This window comes from Asterias rubens, chromosome 4 (assembly GCF_902459465.1).
Source record: "Asterias rubens chromosome 4, eAstRub1.3, whole genome shotgun sequence".
In the NCBI taxonomy this organism is placed as follows: Eukaryota; Metazoa; Echinodermata; class Asteroidea; order Forcipulatida; family Asteriidae; genus Asterias; species Asterias rubens.
The window spans coordinates 16532105-16554263 of record NC_047065.1 but is presented as its reverse complement, the minus strand read 5'-3'; the positions used below and the strand labels follow the sequence as shown (position 1 = coordinate 16554263).

Sequence of the window (22159 nt, the reverse complement as noted above, 5' to 3'; positions counted from 1 at the left end):
TACAAAATCTTTTTACAGTCTATGACTCGATTTCCCTATTGATTGGAAACGTTTATAATGAAATTCAGCAAAGTTCACGACTTGACAAGATTTAGGGCCCAGTGATCAGGGGGATATAAATGTTGGCGGCGCCATTCGGGTGTATATATAAAGTGCTATATAAATATCTATTTATCATTATCGCATCAGGGATAAAGGATTAAAATTAACTTTCAACCAATTACTAACATAAGGCTGCCAGTTTTGGATTAGAATTCAACAAGTATATTTTTTTCTAGATTGGTATAAGCGACACTAAACCATTGATAGCATATCCATGTATGACAAATACTAACAGCGTATTGATGATGGAGATTGTCAATACTTTAGCTTTGAGGGACACAGTTTCACGCAAACTTACACTGAAAGACCCCGGACACTAATTATAGGTAATTGCCAAAGACCTGTCTTCTCTATCTTGGTGTATCTCAACTTATGCATACAAATTACAAACCTGTGAAACTTTGAGTTAAATTGGTCGTCGAAGTTGCGAGATAACTATGAAAGAAAAAACACACTTGTCACACGTTCGAAGTTTTGTGCTTTCAGATGCTTGATTTCGAGACATCAAAATCTAATTCTGAGGTTTCGAAATCAAATTCGTGGAAAATTACTTCAATCTCGAAGAGATGTTAAAGGCTGTGGACACTATTGGTAATTGTCAAAGACTAGCATTTACAGTTGGTGTATCTCATCATAATATGCATAAAATAACAAACCTGTGAAAATTTGAGCTCAATCGGTCATCGAAGTTGCAAGATAATAATTGAAGAAAAAACACCCTTGTCACACGAATTTGTGTGCGTTTAGATGGTTGATTTCGAATTACTTCTTTCTCGAAAACTATGGCACTTCAGAGAGAGCCGTTTCTCACAATGTTTTATACCATCAACCTTTCCCCATTACTCGTCACCAAGAAAGGTTTTATGCTAATAATTATTTTGAGTAATTACCAATAGTGTCCACTGCCTTTAAATTTGGATCGGGGATAAATATATATATTTTTTTACCCATACCCACCGATGTGTGTTAGCACTGTACATTATTGTTCTAAAAATCAGAGAGACTATAATAATAAAAACATAGTCATTCGATAATAACACCTAGATAACATTTTTTTATAAATTTGTTGAGTGCATGGGGTAGTGCATTTGAATTAATTAATTTTTATCCAAAAGCCATCAAATCTGAAGAGAAGAAGAACATTAATATGATACCCATGGGCATTTCGTTAATTACGGTGATAAAAAGTTTGTTGAATGACTTTGGTAAACGATAGAGGGCGCCATTGTACTTAAACGGTAGTCGCACGGATACAAATGTCAAGGATGTAAAAAGGCATAACTTTTTGGATTATTTTATCTGAGAAAGAATTTGGGTCTCAATCTCGTCTTTATTCTTGTATGTAATGTAATTGTACCCATTATTACAAATATTCACTATGCTATTTTCAATATTCAGCTCATTATAGGTGAGTTTGGTAATTAATCAGTGTGTAGCGTAGTAATTTTAGCCGGTTTAGGCGGAGGGGTCTATTTGTTGCGTCCTTTTTCGTTGTTGGTCTCTAAATGAGTGTCACGTATGACAATGATGAGAGGGTAAAATCCAACATTCGGGGTGGAGGAAGAAGTTGGAGAGACCCGCTCATGGAGCCAGTTTGATTGCCAATAAATAGAGGAACGGATCGGTTGGTGAGTAGAAATTTAGAGGGTTAATTTGGGTGAAACTGGGTAACAATGGTTGATCAATATACAGCACATGATCTGAAGTTCACGTTGTATGGATATGTATCCGGCCTATAATTAAGTGTTATGTAGACTTGTTTAGTGTAACTGAGGTGGAAGGCTACTTGTGGAAAAGTAATCTTAAATATTAGTCGTTACATGCATGATAATTAATTAGATTTATGGATCTATGTTTGTAATAGGTTTTCTTCGGATGGTGAATAAATCTGTCAGCAGAGTAACGTATCAGTGAGCAACCCAAAAACAAGGTGTCAGGCCTTCCTTAATTGTCTCCGGACTGATAACAAAACACTACAAATTTGGTAACACGGATGGGGTTGCTTTAATCTGCTGCTTTGCTGGTTGTCGTCCAGTACATTGAGGGCATTGGCCGAGTTCTGAAGAGGGAGTGAGGATCCAAGTGGAGGACAGCGACTGGAATAGCCTGTGGCAGTGCAAGTGGAGAAGCCCGGTGGCGGTAGTGCTGTTGGACCCTTTTGGAGCTACGAACTCAACCTTTACATGTGCATGTACATGTGAAATCTAATGACTCTGAACTGAACTGGACTGAACTGGTTGATCAGCAGTGAGGTGGGATTATGCGATTCAATTCGCACATTGTTGGTAGGATTTAGATAGGCCTATATATAGTTTGTTAGTCAGTAAATTTTACCTGATAATGTATAGGTGTTAGTTTTATTCCTAGTGAAAACCAACCGGTCCTGTTGAAGCAAATTTACCTGGGTTTAGGTGTTTATGACTTAATTTTGATTGTACAAATTGGTTAGCCTTCAATAACTGAATCATAATTTCTTGACTCACAATGGCCGTACCAGAGGCTGATCTTGTGACGCGCTTGGTCGCAGGGCTGACCGAGGCACTTCGGCAAGATAAACCGAAGAATGTCATTCAGAGGCCCTTGAAGTTGGGTAAATACTATGGTAGGCCTAGTAAACCGGGAGATCCGACCATTATTGAATGGCTTGAAGATGCAGAGGTTTATCTGCAACAATGTCGTATCCCTGAGGTAGATAGGGCTAAAGTGGTTGTCCACCACCTCGCGGGTGTTGCTCGCGATGAGATCAAATGCCACAATGAGAATGTAACGGGTGACTATGCAGCGCTAAAAAAACTCCTTCGGCGTCAGTTTGGGGCAGAGGAGTCAGTACAGGCCCTTCAGAAGGCCCTTTTTGAAAGACGGCAAAGGGAAGACGAATCCCTTATGGATTTTTCCCGCTCGCTCATGCGAATGCATGATCGGATTTTAGAGGTTGCTACAGAAACAGAGAAAGATGCATTGAAGGGTTTGAGAGATAGGGTTTTGATTGGGCAGTTTGTGGCGGGCGCAAGGAATCAAGGTGTCAGGCTTGAGCTGAGGCGCTTAGAGTTGGCTGAACCGGATCAGGATTTTACCGAAATGAGGGATTCAGCTCGCGAGTTGTTCAGAGATCTAGAGGAGTACCCTCGGGGTTCTCGACGTGGTGCAAGTGTGCACTTGCATCACCTAGGTACAGAAAATGATCTGAATAGTGACGAGCCAGTGGCTGATGCTAATGTTAGCATTAACCAATTAGTTAACAAGTCCCAAGGGGACACACAGTTGCAAACAGTGTTGCAACAACAACAAGAGATTCTTAAATGTATGCAAACACAGCAAGAAACTCTTTGCAAACAGCAGGAACAGATAACTACGCTTATGCAAGCAGTGGTGAAACAAAGTGGGACGGTAACTAGCCAGGGCATGTATGAAGGCTCAGGAAGGCGGCAGGACAGGCCCCCGATTCGCTGTTTTTATTGTAAACGCCCAGGTCACATGAAGCATGAGTGTAAACTTCGTATGGCTCACGAAAAAGCGAATGGGGGGCAAGGGCAGGCTATGGGAGATGCACAAAACACAGGGTCGGGAAACCAGACTTCTCTGCCACTGTAGGCCGAGTGACAGAGGAACAATCTGGAAAGGCCTCACCAGTTGGAAGTGTAACAGAGAAGTCTTATGAAGACATACTAACCAGTCTAGTAAAAGAGAGCCCCAAGGCTCATATTGCTTTGGCTGGAGTGCCAGTGGAATGTATCCTCGATACCGGGGCAGAGACTTCTCTGATTAGCGCCTCTTTTTATAGGGATCACCTTGCAGGGAAATTGAGTGGAGTCAAAACTCTAGGTACTTACCTGCGTGTGTTTGGGGCAGGGAATAGTGAGGTACCAATTGAGGGGTACATACATGCCCCACTGATGGTACATAACCAGACTATTGATGCACATTTTTTGGTGGTCAAAGAATTTCCTAAGGGTGAGGCAGGGAATCATAAAAGTTTTCCAGTATTGTTGGGTTGCAATGTCCTTCATAAGCTGAAGGATATAGAGGTTGATTTAGAACAAAAAGATGCAGATGCATGGACAATGGCCATTAATTGGTATAGTCTGACTAAAAACCCAGTAGTTGAGGGGTCACATGGGGCAAATAAGTGTGTACGGGACCCACTGGGTGCTCGTACAGGTAGAAATCCAGTACATTTGTTGCCTAGGGAAGTGCGTAGTATAACCTGCTATGTTCAGGCTAATCAAAGTAGCCTTGACGGGCAAACTGTCCTTGTTGAGGGTCTATCTAGCTGTGCAGATAGTGGAGGTCAAACCAGTAACATAGATGGAAATTGCCGCGTTTACGATCTGTGTACAGTAGTTAGTGGTAGAACTGTAAATGTGTTGGTAGCGAATGTAGGGATGCGGGTGATTGAATTGTCCCCACACACAAAGCTTGCTTACGTGACTGAGGTATCCTCAAAGACAAATGTTGCACTTGAGACGGGTGTGGATTGTGTTCATGTTGTAGTGAATCATTGTCTGTCAGAGTCTGGGGAATATTTAGACACTGGTCGTACTGAGGGAGCCCCTGGTGTCGATTCCAATGAGTTAGACATTGAGATGGGGGATGCTGTAGAGTCACGGGCAAGAGAGTTGTATGTGTTTGAGGATGGGTCAGAGTACCAACTTCCTTATGGATTAAGTCTTGATTTATGCGCTGATTTGTGTAAGGAAGACCAGGACAAAATTGTGCAATTAATTCAGAAACATGATAAGGTGTTCTCGCAGAATTCGTTGGATTTAGGACTTTGTGATAAGGTTCCCCACAAGATTGACACTACTGATGATAAATCAATTAGCCAGCCTTACAGACGAATTCCGCCGCAACATTTTAGAGAAGTTAGGGAATTACTCCAGAAGTTTCTTGATCAAGGTATCATACAAAAGAGTAAAAGCCCCTATGCCAGCCCCATTGTATTGGTCCAAAAGAAGGATGGGTCGCTAAGGATTTGTGTTGATTATAGGAGGCTTAATGCCAAAACAGTACGAGACTCATTTCCATTGCCTCGTATCGAGGAGTCGCTGGAGGCGCTCCAGGGTGCAAGGTACTTTTCTTCATTAGATTTAGCCCATGGATACCATCAGGTTGTAATGGACTCAGAATCAATAAGTAAAACTGCATTCAGAGTACCTTTTGGGCTGTTCGAATATACGAGAATGCCGTTCGGGCTGGTAAATGCCCCTGGAACCTTTCAGAGAGTGATGGAGATGTGCCTTGGTGACTTGAATTTATCAGAGCTTTTAATCTATTTAGATGACATCCTGGTATATTCCTCTACGGTACAGGAACACATAGATAGGCTTGACAGAGTCTTCACTAGATTGGCAGATTTTGGACTTAAGATCAAGGGTGCAAAGTGCAAGTTATTTCGTAGGCATGTGTCTTACTTAGGACATGTGGTAGGGCCAGAGGGTGTTGCAGTAGACAATGACAAGATTAAGAGAATTGAGGATTGGCCAATACCTAAGACAGGGGCACAATTGCGGTCATTTCTTGGTCTGGCCGGTTATTACCGGCGCTTTGTACCCGGCTTTTCAAAAATTGCCGCACCCTTGCATGCTTTAGTGCCCTCACTGGCTAAGGGAAATTCGAGATCCAAACCTTCGCCATTTTGTTGGAGTTCTGAGGCACAGGTGGCCTTTGATACATTAAAGCAGACCTTGACGCAAGCACCAGTGCTTGCATATCCAGATTTTTCTAGGCCATTTGTGTTGGAGATAGATGCCTCCTTGCAGGGTTTAGGAGCTTGTTTAGCTCAGTGCGACAAGGAAGGCAAGAGACATCCAGTTGCATTTGCTAGTCGGGGGCTGAGGGGGGCTGAAGCTAGGTACCCCGATTTTAGTTCTTTTAAGTTGGAGCTTTTGTCCCTAAAATGGGCTGTGGTTGATAAATTTAGAGATTATCTCCTTGGGGTACCATTTACAGTGCTAACAGATAATAACCCCTTATCTTATCTACAGACAGCTAAGTTGGGCGCATGTGAAATGCGCTGGATAGCACAACTTGCAGCTTTTACCTTTGATGTGAAATTTAGATCAGGGGCTAGTAATCGTGTAGCGGATGCACTAAGTCGCAACCCAAGTCACTCACTAACAGGGGAAGTTGAGGAAATACTGCAATGTAAGGTCCACTCCACAGTGGTTCCATTGCAACATATAGAGGTACATAAGGTATTAACTTCTCATGATACAAAGGCTGGACCTCCACAGGTTAAGTGTCAATCAGGTATTTTCCCATCGTGGACACCAGAGCAGCTGTCTGCCCTACAAAGGGCTGATCCAGTGCTGAAGTGTATCTGGGAACGTTGGGATCAAGGTTGGAAACCGAATGAAGTTTTTCAGGCTGAAAGGGAGGAGCCAGTAGAAATCAAATCGTGGTTGTGGCAGTGGCCCAGGTTCATAGAAAAGGATGGTGTTTTACATCGTCGTGTCATGGACCCATTGCATGGTGAACTAGATCAAGTACTGATGCCCACAAGTTTACAACAGAGGGTGTTAGAGGGTTGTCATGATGGGTGGGGGCATCAAGGTGTTGTGAGAACGTGTGCCCTCCTGAGGCGGCGGGTGTTTTGGCCCAAAATGGCTGGTTCAGTGCGTCGGCATATCGGTCATTGTGAACAATGTGTAATCTCTAAGGCGTCAGAGCCTCAAGCAAAAGTGCCAATGCGGCACCTTTTAGCATTTCGACCACTCGAAGTGCTAGCCATAGATTTTGTCAAAATTGATCGAGGGGCAGGAGGCTATGAGGATGTTCTGGTCATGACCGACATCTATACAAAATTTGTACAGGCATATCCGTGTAAGGATCAACATGCAGTAACTGTTGCCAAAGTCTTCAGGAATCAGTGGTTTTCCAAATATGGAATACCTTGTCGTTTGCACAGCGACCAGGGTCGGAATTTTGAAGGGGAAGTTGTGAGGGAATTGTGTGCATTGTACGGCATGAAAAAGACCAGAACAACTCCTTACCACCCCGAGGGGAACGCTCAAACAGAGCGCTTCAACCGGACTCTGTTTGGACTCATTAAGTCCATGGATGAGCGGGATAGGCGGAGGTGGCCTGACCTTTTACAGCACCTTGTATTTGTGTATAATGCTACTCCGCATTGCACCACTGGAGTAGCGCCGTATTTGCTTATGTTTGGTAGGGAACCATTGATACCTCTAGACCAGATGTTGGGGAGAACTGATAACGATTGGGATCAAGATTTTGTCAGAGAACAATCTTCTTTGCTCTCTAGAGCTAGTGAGTTAGTAAAGGAACGAGTAGCAAAAAGCTGCAATCGCAACAAGGCTACTTATGATAGGAAAGTAAAACCTAGCAAACCTATTGAGATTGGGTCCCATGTTCTACTCAGAAAATGCGCATTCAAGGGACGCCACAAACTGGCTGACAAGTTTGAAAGAGACCCATATGTGGTCGTTTGGATAAATGAGCATAGCGATGTATTTCGTATCCGTCCCTTGAAGGGGGGCCCAGAAAGAGTAGTTAATAGAAAACTCTTGCGGTTAGATCCCTTTGCAGAAAGTGACACAGAAAATGAGAGTGATGAGTCTGATGGAGATTCAGATTGGGAGGTCCTACACACTGAGCCTTCAGGGGATCAGTCTCTGGTTCAAGATTTACAGGGCGTGAGCAATGTAGAAGTAGGGGAGCCCCCAAGTTTACATTGCCCTGCATCTGAGCACCTAAGAAGTTCTCAACGAACTACAAGGGGTAAACACAGCAATCCATTCAGATTGCCCTGTTCAGCTATTAAGTGATTTGTCTTTACTCTGGTGGCGGGGGTTCTCAGTGATTGCAGAAGGTCAGGGAGTTGTCTTGCTGGAAAGACTTGGGGCATCCAGTTTCCGCAATGGCACACCTTACTGTAGGGCACCACTGGGTATTCTGGCTACCAGTGGACTGACATGGTGTTAGGAAATTGTGTAAATTTGTAATTGATTAAGTGGTAAAGGAGTGGGTTGATAGGGCTTCCTTCCCCTTTTGTAGTATTGTGTTCTTAAACGGAAAATGAGTTTTGTCCTTTTTGGGCACAGTTTTGTTAAACGCTTGAAAAGGAAGCGAGGTTCTCAGTTTAAAATTGAGTTACAGAGTAAGGTAGTTCCTGTTACATGTATTGGTGAGGGCGGTCTCACTTTAAGTAGGATTCGGGCAAGGCCGAGGAAGTATTATGAATATTTACGGCAGGCAAATCCTTTAGTTTTAATTATTGACTTGGGTACAAATGATTTGTGTTCTAAAAATGTTAATCCAAACCAAGTGCATTCTTCACTCTGTGACTTTGTGTATGAGTTACCCAAGAGGGGTATTAACCCAGAGGTAATAGTGTTTCTGCCAGTACTCCCTAGGACAGGAGGTTTACGGGGTGGTCAGGTCTCACTCGAAGAATTTAATGATCGAGCAGAGAGATTTAATGATCTTATTCAGCAGTCGACCTTTGTGGAAGACCAATGGTGGTTGTGGGAGCACAGAGGGTTAAAGAACTCTCGGTATAACCTTGATGGGGTCCACCTGAACACTTCGGGAATGGCACTGTATGAGAAAACGCTTCGTCAGATAACAAAGTACTTTGAATCTCGCATATGGGCATAATTAATGTCAGATGATAATATGCTAATTGTGTTTTCTTGTAGGTTTAAAGAAAAACAAAAAGTTTGGTTAAATACATGTAACTTTTGTTCAAATATTTTCTCTGTTCTATAAAGCAAATATGGGTTGGTGCGAGAAAGATGGTATACATATTGTATTTTGGTGATTAGTATGATTCGCTTATTTGTAAGATTAAGGGGAACATTTTTATCCTCATGTGATGCTGAATCATTCAATCGATCCTCAGGAGTTGATCGAACTAGTAGGGGAGAATGTGATGAATCAATATTTTATGATACCCATGGGCATTTCGTTAATTACGGTGATAAAAAGTTTGTTGAATGACTTTGGTAAACGATAGAGGGCGCCATTGTACTTAAACGGTAGTCGCACGGATACAAATGTCAAGGATGTAAAAAGGCATAACTTTTTGGATTATTTTATCTGAGAAAGAATTTGGGTCTCAATCTCGTCTTTATTCTTGTATGTAATGTAATTGTACCCATTATTACAAATATTCACTATGCTATTTTCAATATTCAGCTCATTATAGGTGAGTTTGGTAATTAATCAGTGTGTAGCGTAGTAATTTTAGCCGGTTTAGGCGGAGGGGTCTATTTGTTGCGTCCTTTTTCGTTGTTGGTCTCTAAATGAGTGTCACGTATGACAATGATGAGAGGGTAAAATCCAACATTCGGGGTGGAGGAAGAAGTTGGAGAGACCCGCTCATGGAGCCAGTTTGATTGCCAATAAATAGAGGAACGGATCGGTTGGTGAGTAGAAATTTAGAGGGTTAATTTGGGTGAAACTGGGTAACAATGGTTGATCAATATACAGCACATGATCTGAAGTTCACGTTGTATGGATATGTATCCGGCCTATAATTAAGTGTTATGTAGACTTGTTTAGTGTAACTGAGGTGGAAGGCTACTTGTGGAAAAGTAATCTTAAATATTAGTCGTTACATGCATGATAATTAATTAGATTTATGGATCTATGTTTGTAATAGGTTTTCTTCGGATGGTGAATAAATCTGTCAGCAGAGTAACGTATCAGTGAGCAACCCAAAAACAAGGTGTCAGGCCTTCCTTAATTGTCTCCGGACTGATAACAAAACACTACATTAACATAATATCAAGTACAAACTTACCCGTATATTTTCCCATATTTGTTTCTCCATGCCTGATGTGCTTCGTGCATTCCCTGGTTCCATATAAATAATAAATTTTAAACCACATTGTTAATATTCATTGGTATCTAATTTACTGGTAGGTTACCACTTACAGACGCGATGTTCTTCTCTAGTTTTTTTTATTGATCCTGAGTATTTATACAGGTATCTTCACAGCAGGCAACCACGATACGAGACAAAATCATGATAAGGAAGATGAAAACAAAGAACCTTTAAAAGCCATATTATACACTTTCGGTAAACAGAATTGTCCAAGTCCCACACTTCTTGTATCACAACTTATATATAAAATTACAAACCTGTGAAAATTTAGGCTCAATCGGTCATCGGAGTCGGGAGAAAATAACGGGAAAACCAACTCTTGTTTCAGCACGTTTAGCCGTGTCATGACATGTGTTTAAAATAAATCCGTAATTCTCGCTATCGAGAATTGATATTTTTTTAATGTTTTCTCAAAAAGTAAAGCATTTCATGGAATAATATTTCAAGAGAAGTCTTTCACCATTACCTTCTGTAAACCCTGTAAATTATTTGTAAATCCGTGAACTTTTTTTTTCTGTACCGAAAGTGTATAATGACTTTAAGGAAAAAAATGGTACTTTTTCAACTACAATTTATTAGAGACGGATACATAATGAGTATAGTAGGCTAGTGGCTTTAGCTTTCGATCCAAACCGGACCTTAATCAGCACATAAACATTAAGTACAAACAAATAAATATCAATTTATAGACAACGGAAGGGGAAATGGATTAAGGGAAGGATCCAGAAAAAAAACCTGAAAATTATAGCCAATTAAAATTTCAGAACTAATTGGTGGCTATGGACCAAGGAGTAAAGTGGTGAGGACAAAGGATGTTCAGTATGAAAGGATGACGAATCAGACCGAGCCTTTACAAGCGAATATATTCATACAGATATAATTATGTTAACAAACAAATAAACAAACACCCCCACAAACAAACAGACAGACACCCCGACATACACACAACACACCAAACAAACAAACTTACCCCTCCATACGATAAGATGTTACCGACCAATGGAAGAGGTGGTGGGCCTGAAAGGCCGAGTGTCTTGAAGTAAGTTCTTCTCTTGTATGTGCTCCTGAAGAAAAACAATGAACGAAAGGCACTGGTTAAAGGCAGTGGTCAGTGCATGAGCCCACTTTCATAGACTTGCTTAAATAGAAAGTTGTGCTTAATAATGGTATGCTTAGCAGCAATGAGCAGGATACCAGTCGCAAGCTGTAAACGTGACATGGTATTTTGGCTGGTAATCTTTTTTACATGTCAATTTTTTGGGGGTAACTAATAGCAACAAAGTTGTTTTCAAAATGTTAAATCCATATGCTGTTTTTCTTTATGAAATATTTCTTGGGAACTATAAGTGAATAGTCATGTCTACTATGAGCTGACCCTCATTCAGCTCATAGTTTAGACAGGCTCATTTGTTATTGACTAACGCCACCTTGGCGGTCGGTGCACCATACCCACGAAAATCAAACGATGATTTCATCGTCAGCCAATCACCGTGCAGGAAAACCATGCTGTTTAATGGTTGATTTTTGTCGTAACGGGAGTTTTGGACTACCGGTGGAAATCGCTGTATCTTGACTTGACTAGCTACGATCCGGTCTCGCTTTTTACATTTTTGGGAAGAATGTGAAACAATCTATCCATATATACTAATGGGGACTGTTGCCGACATCCATAACGGGAAAATTTGCCGTATTTTTGTGACTTGGTTTCTTTCTTATTGAAACTTTTTACGCACCGTAACTTTTCTCTTTTTAAAATTTGAGGTGTACCCGATTTTTCAGACAAAACGACAGATAATGCTTTTCATTTCAATGTACTGCTACATTATGTCTGTCAATACTTTCAGATAGGCAAAAAAAGACTGATTTGGACTAATTATATACTCAAACCGATGTCACGCATGAAAACCACACCAACTCCCGCAGATAAAACCCGGCAAATACGCCTATTAACGCATAGGTTGCGGGTAGCCTGGAATAAGATTGATTCGTAAAATCTAAAGCATTGTTTTCGTAATTTGGAGGAGAAAATCGTATATAAAAAAATGCGTTGCTTTAAAATCCGGTTTCGATGGCCTCGTGACATTTATAAGCTGTAATTTGAAAATAACCAAAATTGAAAAGATAATGCAGTTCAAAACTGTTCTATTATTAATTATTTAGTTTGGTATGAAATAAATGTATCATCTTGAGTTAATGCTACTATCTTTCGGAAATGTTGCGCAGGTTTGTGTGCTTTCAGATGCATGAAACGGACCTCGTTTCTTTCATCAGATTCAAATATTTTATCAGATTCAAATTTGAGTGAGAATTTACCTGTTCTCAAACCAAGGGAGTCATTTTTAACAGCTCTCCGTTGCTCGCTGCCAAGTAAGTTGTTGTATGCAAATACTTAGTTCGAGTATTACCAATAGTGTCCAGTTTCACCAAATTAGTGCTTTGATTTCAGGGATGCCCAACAAAGTATTTATCATATTCAAATATTAGAGTGAAAAGTCCCCATTGCATTAAAGGCAGTGGACACTATTGGTAATTACTCAAAATTATTATTAGCATAAAACCTTACTTGGTAACGAGTAACGGGGAGAGGTTGCGAGTATAAAACATTTTGAGAAACGGCTCCCTCTGAAGTAACGTAGTTTTCGAGAAAGAAGTAATTTTCCACGAATTTGATTTCGAGACCTCAGAATTAGATTTGGAGATTTCGAAATCAAGCATCTGAAAGCACACAACTTTGTGTGACAATGGTGTTTTTTCTTTCATAATTATCTCGCAACTTCGACCACCAATCGAGCTCAGGTTTTCACAAGCTTGTTATTTTATGCATCTGTTGAGATACACAAAGTGAGAAGACTGGTCTTTGACAATTACCAACATTGCCCGGAGTCTTATAACTGTTTGATAAAAAGAACAATCTAGTTCTTACCATGCAAGTAGACCAACAATCAATCCGATCAAGGCAAGAGTTACAGACATGATGATCTTCTTCCACCACAAGTCCTATAGTTGAAATATTATCTCCTGCCAAAATAAACTGGGCGGGGAAAAAAATCTAATTTTTCTATTTATTCTTCCTAGATAGCACACCCTTCGTCGACGTGCTGCCAGATGCTTGCATACAATCGAAGTGATTTCGAACATCAAAGCATGGGCCTACCCGCACATCAAGCATTGTTGTGAACACGTGTTAGTTTTTCTGTTAATTATAATCTTTAAGTCGACTAGTAGGTTAAGTCGACTAGTAGGTTAAGTCGACTAGTAGGTTAAAATAGCAGTTGAATTGGAGATTTTTGGGACGCTTGGTGGCAGCAGACTTACCAGGTAAAATCCATTTTTTGGGGTAATGTACGCATGCTCAGACCTACGTAAACAATGGAAATTTACCTGGTAAGTCTGCTGCCACCTAGCGTTCCAAAGTCTCCCATTGCTTCATTGGCTTTGATGGATTCGAATCACCAAATCAGTCAACGAATACAACAAATCTCAGACGTATTGAATTGTATAGCACCCTTTTTAGGTACGTTCTGGGTGTACACACCACTTGTGGTTTGGGTAAATTTTTCAATTCTGACCCAAGGAGTTTTAAAGCCGTTTGACACTTTCGGTAAACAGTATTGTCCAAAGGCCCACACTTCGTGTATCACAACTTATATAAAAAATAACAAACCTGTGAAAATTTCGGCTCAATCGGTCACCGGAGTCGGAAGAAAATAACGGGAAAACCCACCCTTGTGTCTGCAAGTTGCGCCGTGACATCACATGTGTTTAAAATAAATCCATAATTCTCGCTATCGAGAATTGATAATTGTTTTCTCATAAAGTCAAGCATTTCATAGGATAATATTTCAAGAGAAGTCTTTCACCATTACCTTCTGTAAACCCTGTAAGTTATTTGTAAATCTGTGAACTTGTATAATAATAATAAGTGTATAATGGCTTTAAAGGATGTGGGTACTTTTGGTAACACAAAACACAATGTACACAGATTGACACGCAACGTAATGAAGATAACGGTAGTAGAAGCCTTCCCCTAAAATATTACTAGCTGATGAGGTGCGGTATAGTTTTTGAGAAATTAGTAAAACAATGTCATGAAAATACGTTTTAACATGCTAAAATCATCTTCGTCTCACGATCACTGATGAGACGAAAAAAAATCATGGCATTGTTTTACTCATTTCTAAAAAAAAAAAAATACAGCACCTCAGCAAGTAATATTTTTAGGGAAGCTTTCTGCCATCATTTATCTTCAGACTGTGTGAGTTTAATCTAAATCTGTGGATATTGTGCTTTTTGTGCACACAGACACTTTAAAGAAACTTGACACTATTGATAGTTGTCAAAGACCAGTATTCCCACCTGGTGTATCTCAACATATGCATACATAATTAAATACTGTGAAAATTTGAGCTCAATTGGTCATCGAAGTGGCGAGATAATAAGAAAGAAAAAACACCCTTGTCACACGAAGTTGTGTGCTTTCAGATGCTTGATTTCGAGACGTCAAATTCTAAATCTGAGGTCTCAAAATCAAATTTGTGGAAAATTACTTCTTTCTCGAAAACTACGTCACTTCAGAGGGAGCCGTTTCTCACAATGTTTTATACAATCATCTCTCTCCCCATTACTCGCTACCAATTAGGTTTTATGCTTAAAATTAGTTTGAGTGTCCAATGCCTTTTAGAGTGTAAAATAAAAATAGCCGATGGACACAATTCCCATTTAGACATATTCTCAACTTTATTCAGAAGATATTTTCCACATTTGAATAATAGTCAAAATACATTCTCCACTTTTGAAATTTTAAATCACCCGTACTCATAACGTAAATCAACAACCGGTAATAAAATTGTCAACACATGCTTCCAGAAACAGTACTCGTGATTTATAAAACATTATACATTGCACAATACAACTATCTATACCAGCACAAAAAAAAGGTCTGTATATTAATTTTTTACAAACATATTATACCCACTTTAATCACAAAATGTTCTTCACATTTGAATAATACAAAAATACATTCTCCCGACTTGAATATAATTTAAAGGCCCTGGACACTATTGGTAATTGTAAAAGACCAGTATTCTCACCTGCTGTATCTCAAAATAATATGCATAAAATATTAAACCTTGAGCTCAATCGGTCATCGAAGTTGCGAGATAATAATGAAAGAAAAAAACACCCTTGTCACACGGATGTGTGTGCTTTCAGATACTTGATTTCGAGACCTCAAATTCTAAATCGGAGGTCTCGAAATCAAATTCATGGAAAATTACCTCTTTCTCGAAAACTACTCCACTTCAGAGGGAGCTGTTTCTCACAATGTTTTATACTATCAACCTCTCCCCATTACTCGTTACTAAGTAAGGTTTCATGCTAATAATTACTTTGAGTAATTACCAATAGTGTCCACTGCCTTTAAAAGCACCAGTACTTATAAAATATAAAAAGACTGCCAACAAACAATAATATATGTGCAGGATAAGCTGCCCGAAACATTCGGTATTTCCACAAAATTTTACATCATACGAAAACAAACACCGATATCAAGGTCAAAATATTGCATTTGTATAAACCTTATGCTGGTTCATAAGGAACTGGACACCATTGTGAAAATACTCACAAGTAGTAATTGTAAGCATACGAACTAACTTGGTAACGAGCAATGGAAAGCTGTTGATAGTATAAAACATTGTGAGAAACAGCTCCCTCTGAAGTAACGTAGTTTTCTGGAAAGAGGTAATTTCTCACTAAAATAAGGCCACATCAAACAAAATTGTTGATTGTCCTTTTTTTTTTGCGGATGGGGGATGGAGGTTTTTTTGTTGTTTTTTTTTGTTTTGTTTTACATGCCAAATATGAAATCAAGAATAAAGAAATCATCACAATCACTATTAAACAGAGGGTTTGTGTGTTTTTGATGTTTTCAATAGTTTTGTCAAAGAAATTTTAACTCCTAGATGCGATTTTCTGTAAACTTTTTCACACAACTACATGTAAGCACAGTGTAGCCCAAGTAAATAATTAAAGAATTGTTCTTGCTTTGCCAACATGAATACAAAACCTTCTTTAAACATCTTTTCAAACATGTACATTTTGAAAAAAAATATCAGCTGAAAAATCTGGGCAGTAAAAGTATACATAGATATCCAGACATGGGGGGGGGGGTGGGATCGGGGGGTTTTGAACGGTCGGGCGGGGACGATCAACAATTTTTGTTTGATGTGGCCTAATAAAATACTCAGTTGAAGCCTTTTATTATGCATCTGAAAACACAATAAGTTATGCTTTTCTTGCATATTTGATGACCAGTTGAGCCCAAATATTCATGGGTGTATTATCTTAATGCATACTATGTTCAGATACACCAAGTGAGAATACTGGTGTTTGACACTTTCCAAAGGTGTCCAGTGCCTTTAACCCAACAAATTCATCAACTTAAAGTAGTGTAAGATTGCAGAAATATACATATACATGTAATATACAAAAAACTAAAATAAAAACTCAACGCTGCAAACTACACAACATACAATTACCTACCCTCATGTTTTGCTTGTACAATTTACACATCAAGCACTAATTACTTTTGTGCAGGTACCCTATAGACGATGTGACCTGTGACATCACTTACACTTCCTGGACTTAAGCTTCCTGCAGGCACGATTTTTACACAGCCTAATGGAATAAAATATAAAATCTGATATTTTATGGAGACTGCACTGTCTAATTCCTATCAACTTTTGATTATGATGAAATGGGGGGGAGGGGGCACATCTCAAAACATCATGTGGAAATTATGACACACAACGTCAACTTTCCCATAGGACCTGTGTAGTATCTTGCCTGCCAGAATACCTAAAGAATGCATAATGTCACACTTGTTGAACAAAATTCACATGGATTTGTTCCAGCCCTTGGAGGATGGAAAGTACTTTTAAAATATTTGATTTCAAAGCTGGGCTAGCCAGCCTGGACCCCTTGGAGTGAATTTTGACTGGTCCTTCGGTGTTTTACTGGCATTTGGCCAGCGGAACACTGTTAAACGAGAACGCTGTTCACCAACAAACCCAGTAGTTGCCATCGCTACCTGTTTGTTCTGCTCAATAATAAGGTTTTAAAAAACCAACGAGGCATGTTTAATGTTTTCTCACACAATTAAATGGACCCTTCCCATGAAATACGCTAATGACATTCACGCATGTGTACAGACCCTATTGATTGGCAAACGCCATAGAGTCTTGCACTAAGCAGCAATTGATTTGAGTCACGCAGCCATTACCCGTGTACAAAAACAGCGCAATGTTCCCTCATTTTGCCAACCAAAATGTCAGTGCGTACGCGCTATGTGAGATTTACATATTTCATGGGAAGGGTCTATTACACCCTTTTTATAATTGGAACATGTGCATGTACCTTTAGTAAAAAAATACTTCCTAAATACTTTTAAATAATTTGTAGTAGCCTCTGATTAATTAATCAGAGCTAATCTATACATTATTATTATATACCATTGCATTGTCATTTTTTAGGACTTTAGAAATAATGAAGGAAAATTTCAAAAATGTTTCCAGATTTAAAACAAATACCTGGAGCTATGATTGTATAATATCAAATGCAATACAGTACCCCAAAAAAAACAATATAAATACACAAAGTAATACTTTTTCATTGTGTGTTTCACCTCTGATGTAAACAAAAAACCTCACAATTTGTTTATGCTTTGAAATAAAATAAGTGTTTATATTTAATTTGCCCATAATTTCGCCGTCGCTGTGACAATTTCTAAGATGGGCAGACAAAGGCAAAAGCCTCTGCCAAAACTGTTAGGTTCGTGAGTGTGATGGGTGTCGGGACATTTCGTGCCTTTGCCACTTCATACCCTGGACTTTAGACACTTCAAACCTTGGACACTTCGTACCTTCTTACAAGACACTTCGTACCTCGTACTAAATCGGGATTTCTGCATCATTTATGATGATTTTGTCAAATCATACCAATTACTATTATTTTGTTGGGACCAAGGAGCCATTTTGACGATTGCATGATTGTTTTTTTTATATTTGTAAAAAATATGGGCGGAAGATTGTCCTTGGCATTAATTAACTTTACACAAAATATCAATTTCATTAAAAAGAACATTCACAAAATCATGTCAAGTATTATTAATTTATATGACAACAAACATTAACTTATTGAGGAATACACATTTGAATAAAGGTACGAAGTGACTCGGCTGAGGGTACGAAGTGACTCAGCTGCTGATCACTCTCGTACCCCGCCCACAGTACGAAGTGACCAATTTGGTTACGGTACGAAGTGTCCCGAGGTGCGAAGTGTCCGACATCCGTGTAATGTACACACTGTTATCCATGCTCACCTCACACTAACAGTTATACACTACAAGCTCTCTTTGTTCTTGTTTGGGTTTTTTTGTTGTTTTTTTTAAATGATTTTAATCACTCACATAAACCTTTGGAATTTTCTTTTCCATATGTTTTGCAAAATTAACGCTATCCTCTTATCAGTTTCTGTCCTGTTCTGTTTTGACACAGAAGACCTTGAGCACACTTTTTTTTGTGACTAGTCCACCGGCCTAGTCAACTAGTCCACCAGGCTATTCAGCTAGTCCATTGGGCTAGCTCGCAAGTCCACTGGGCTAGTCAACTAGTCCACCAGGATAGAAAGCCAATGGGCTAGTCAACTAGTCCAATGGGCTAGTCAACTAGTCAACTAGGCTAGTCGACTAGTCCACTGGGCTAGTCAGCTAGTCCACTTGGCTAGTCAACTAATCCACCGGGCTAGTCAAGTCTGCCACTGGTCCAATGAGCTAGTCAATTTGTCCACTTGGCTATTAAACTTGGCTATTAAACTATTAAAGAGGACAAGACAGCTAGTCAACCAGGTTAGTCAACTAGTTCACCAGGCTAGTCAGCCAGTCCACTGGGCTAGTCAGCCAGTCCACCAGGCTTGTTAGCTAGTCCCCTAGGCTAGGCACCTTGTCCAAAGAGGTAGTAGTTAGCGTGTGTACCGGGCTAGTCAACAAATCCAACGGACTAGTTAACTAGCCCACCAAGCTAGTCACTTTAGCTCAGTGCTTTTAACCACTCGGTCATGACATGCAATAAAGTTAGGCCTCCAGGGGTCGAATTCACAAAGAGTAAGGACTAGTCTTAACTTAGGACTAAGTTAGGAAAAGTAACTCGTCTTAACTAGTCTTAACTCTTTGTGAAATCCACCCCAGGGCTAAGGAATATTGAGTGTTACACATAGAGATCTGAATTCCTGTATGCTACAGGAATCTGAGGTGTTTGACACTCGGGATAACCATCGCACACATTCTCGTAATACGGTTGAAACACGCCAACAATGTTGATTAAGGGCCACATAGTGAAGGAACCTATCATGGAGCCAACCTGAGTGATACCGCCATACCAGATGAGGAGTTTCCGACTCTTGGGCTGAGTCCTGAGTATCCATGCGATGAGGGACTTGGAATACCCGAAACAGGTGTTCATCAGAATCCATGCCAGTGTCTAACAAAATACACGGAAAGGATAAATAAGATCAGGAATTCACTCAAAAAAACAGAAATCCGTTGTACAACATGCTATAATCATTTTCTTGAAATTCGTCTCGCTGAGTCGATTTTTTTTCATTGTGAAATTGCTTTATCGGTAATCATTTCTAAAAAATTACAGCATCTCAGTTAGTTATAATTAAAGGGAAGCACTCTACCGTCATTGTCGTTAAACCGGGTAAGTTTTTAAATGTACAAAATCTGTGTATTTTTGTGTTTATTGTGTCCAACAAAAAGTACCGAAACCCTGTAAATCAATTCGTAACCATTGATTGGTCTTTATGCCTACAAAACAAGCGTTTAGTAAAATTATATTATAAATAAGCGTTTGTTGTGGGAAACAACCTGCTTTGCACTACAGGCAAAACATTGACAGAGACCGACTGGTATAACGAAATATGTGGACCAACACCTGGAACAAAAATATGCAAGTTAGCAGGCATAGGAACAGCAAAGTGAATAAACCATTTGCATGTTCGATTTGAATACTGACTGGTACAATGGCTTGCTATAGATGTAGTCACAATGTACCGCTTACAATTGAATTCCCCGGACTATAGAGACAGTTGTGTAAACTCAAATGGTTTGGGGCAAGCCTTTGCAAAGCTACTTCCAGATGAGCAAACCCTGGTACCATTGTTCCATACACATCCATACAGAATTGTGTATGGGTGTTTACCATCTCTTACGTAAGTATGCAAAACCTTACCCCGAGTCATGTAACATATGAACCGTCTTAATAGTCTGAGGAATTCAAATTTAAGTGGTAACTTTGATGAAGTACACCATTGTACCGGTTAATATTCAAATCTAACATGCAAATGGCTTATAAAGACCTTTATCATGATGCAGCCATCTTCATTTTTCCCCATTGAAAACAATTAGACCAAACCGAGGCTGGAAGAACATAAAAGTCTGGTTCCTCTTTGCATAATGATTATTAGCATTCATTGTTGTTATTTGACACAAGGAACATGACCAAGATGGAGGCAGAATGATAACGGATCTATTGAAGCAGAGGATGTTCACTTACAATCAAGACATCACCGGCTAGTTCATGTTGGAGTGGTGGTGTAGGACTAAGTGATGCAGTCAAGATACAGTAGGCGCTGACCAGGACTCCAGCAAGAGTACTTGCCCCAAGAATACTCAAACTTGTACAGGGAAACAACAGCACAGCAAAAGCACCAACTGGGTTGGCAATCTTGCCCAGTGTAGCAGCCAGGAGGTACGTGTTAAGCCCGTAGGGCGCGCAAGAGTAAGTCTGAATCGATGGAAGAATGCCATTACTAATTGCACATACAATCGCGAGCAGAACAAACAGGTAAATATACTCAAGTCTGGTTAAGATGTGGACGGTCTGGAATGTAGCTTGGTCACTTTTATCATCGCCCTCATCTTCCTGGGGAATGGGTACTAGCCCATCCCCTCCTGCAATGCGTGTATCAGATCTGCAGACAAGCATGTTGTGGCTGTCCGAGCTTCTATTGGAAGATTCAGAATCTTCTACGGTGGGTGTCTTGGATGGTGGCAGGGCTGGAATGTGTTCCTGTTTAGCTAGAGGCAGATAATTGAGTAACGTGAAGGCGATCCCACAAGTTATCATCATCGCTAGGAGGAAACCAAAGAAGTCCTCCGGAGGGAAACGAGCTTCGGAGTCTCTACCGATCCAGTTGGTACAATTCAACAGCACTGTGACATTTTTGATCACAGTCCGATTGATGTAAGTGCCATTGGCAACGCACTCTTGACCACCTACGCCTTGAATCAGAGCCACAACACTTGGAAGTAAGGAGCTCAGACCCTCCCCGATGAAGTACCACATTAGGTAGGACTCCTTCAGGAGGGACATAAAGGGAGTGAATGTCACCGATGATGTGCAGTCTACCAGGGAGAGAAAGAACGCTAACACTAAAAGAGCAGTGCTGTGGAGTTTGTTATCCGTTGGCCAAACTGAATAAGAGTCCCAGAAGATGATCAGCAAGAAGGAAGCAATGCAGCCAAGGGTCACAATGATGAACACTGTGGGTATTTCAATTCGTTTCTCCGTCGCCAGGAAGTAGTTCAACAGCGAAAAGGTCAGCGGGCCGATGTTGGCCAGTTGGATGATGACAGTCAAATACGAGGTCAAGTTGTAATTCTCGGGGATGTTGAGCGAGACTAGTAGTGGGAGCTCTACCCAAAGCCCATTGATGGCAATCCAGGCTCCTGTCCCGAAAAGCACAGTCATCACAATAACTGGGATACGGACTTTGAGAGGGCTTTTGGACGACTCCATTACTGCTTTGGTGGTTGCAAGGAGGGGTGAACGCTCTTCAACCATCTACCTTAATAACTAAACATCTTCTATGAGAGATGAAAGGTTCCCAACTGTAGTCTGTCTACAAATCAATGAGAAAGTAAAAAATGTTTTCAATGCAATGATTAGTTGATTTGCATGCACTGGACCTGTTTGGTAGTATTCTCACTGGTGTATCTCAACATGCATAAAAATAACAAACCTGTTAAAATTTGGGCTCGATTGGTTATTGAAGTTGATAATAAATGAAAACAAATAAAAATGTTGCACAACTTTACTTTGTTTGTGTGCTTTCACTAGAATAGAATGCTTAAAATAATCAACAGACTTC

The 22159-nt window shown here is 40.0% G+C and overlaps 2 protein-coding genes across 2 annotated transcripts in view; both read right to left on the bottom strand.

Annotated features, from left to right (window-relative positions):
* Positions 1–13058, bottom strand: part of LOC117288972 (cytochrome P450 3A24-like) — a 35470-nt gene extending 22412 nt beyond the window's left edge. The window contains exons 1-3 of the mRNA XM_033769851.1: positions 12876–13058; positions 10923–11016; positions 9869–9921 (exon numbers count right to left, since the gene is read on the bottom strand). Of these exons, the coding sequence (XP_033625742.1) occupies positions 9869–9921; positions 10923–11016; positions 12876–12925 (197 nt within the window). The 5' untranslated portion in view covers positions 12926–13058. The remainder of the gene's footprint in view (positions 1–9868; positions 9922–10922; positions 11017–12875) is intronic.
* Positions 13059–16749: 3691 nt separating this feature from the next.
* LOC117289734 (riboflavin transporter 2-like) lies at positions 16750–21915 on the bottom strand. The gene is made up of 2 exons (XM_033770995.1): positions 20563–21915; positions 16750–19485 (listed from the first exon to the last, which is right to left on the bottom strand). The coding sequence occupies exons 1-2, from the start codon at positions 21850–21852 to the stop codon at positions 19213–19215; spliced, it is 1563 nt and encodes a 520-aa protein (XP_033626886.1). The 5' UTR covers positions 21853–21915; the 3' UTR covers positions 16750–19212.
* Between the last annotated feature and the right edge of the window lie 244 nt (positions 21916–22159).

Coding starts and splice junctions, on each gene's coding strand:
- LOC117289734 (XM_033770995.1), bottom strand. CDS start 21,852: ATGGTTGAAGAGCGTTCACCCCTCCTTGCAACCACCAAAGCAGTAATG. Junction 19,486..20,562: donor TAGCCGGTGATGTCTTGATT/GTAAGTGAACAT, acceptor GTATTTTGTTAG/ACACTGGCATGGATTCTGAT.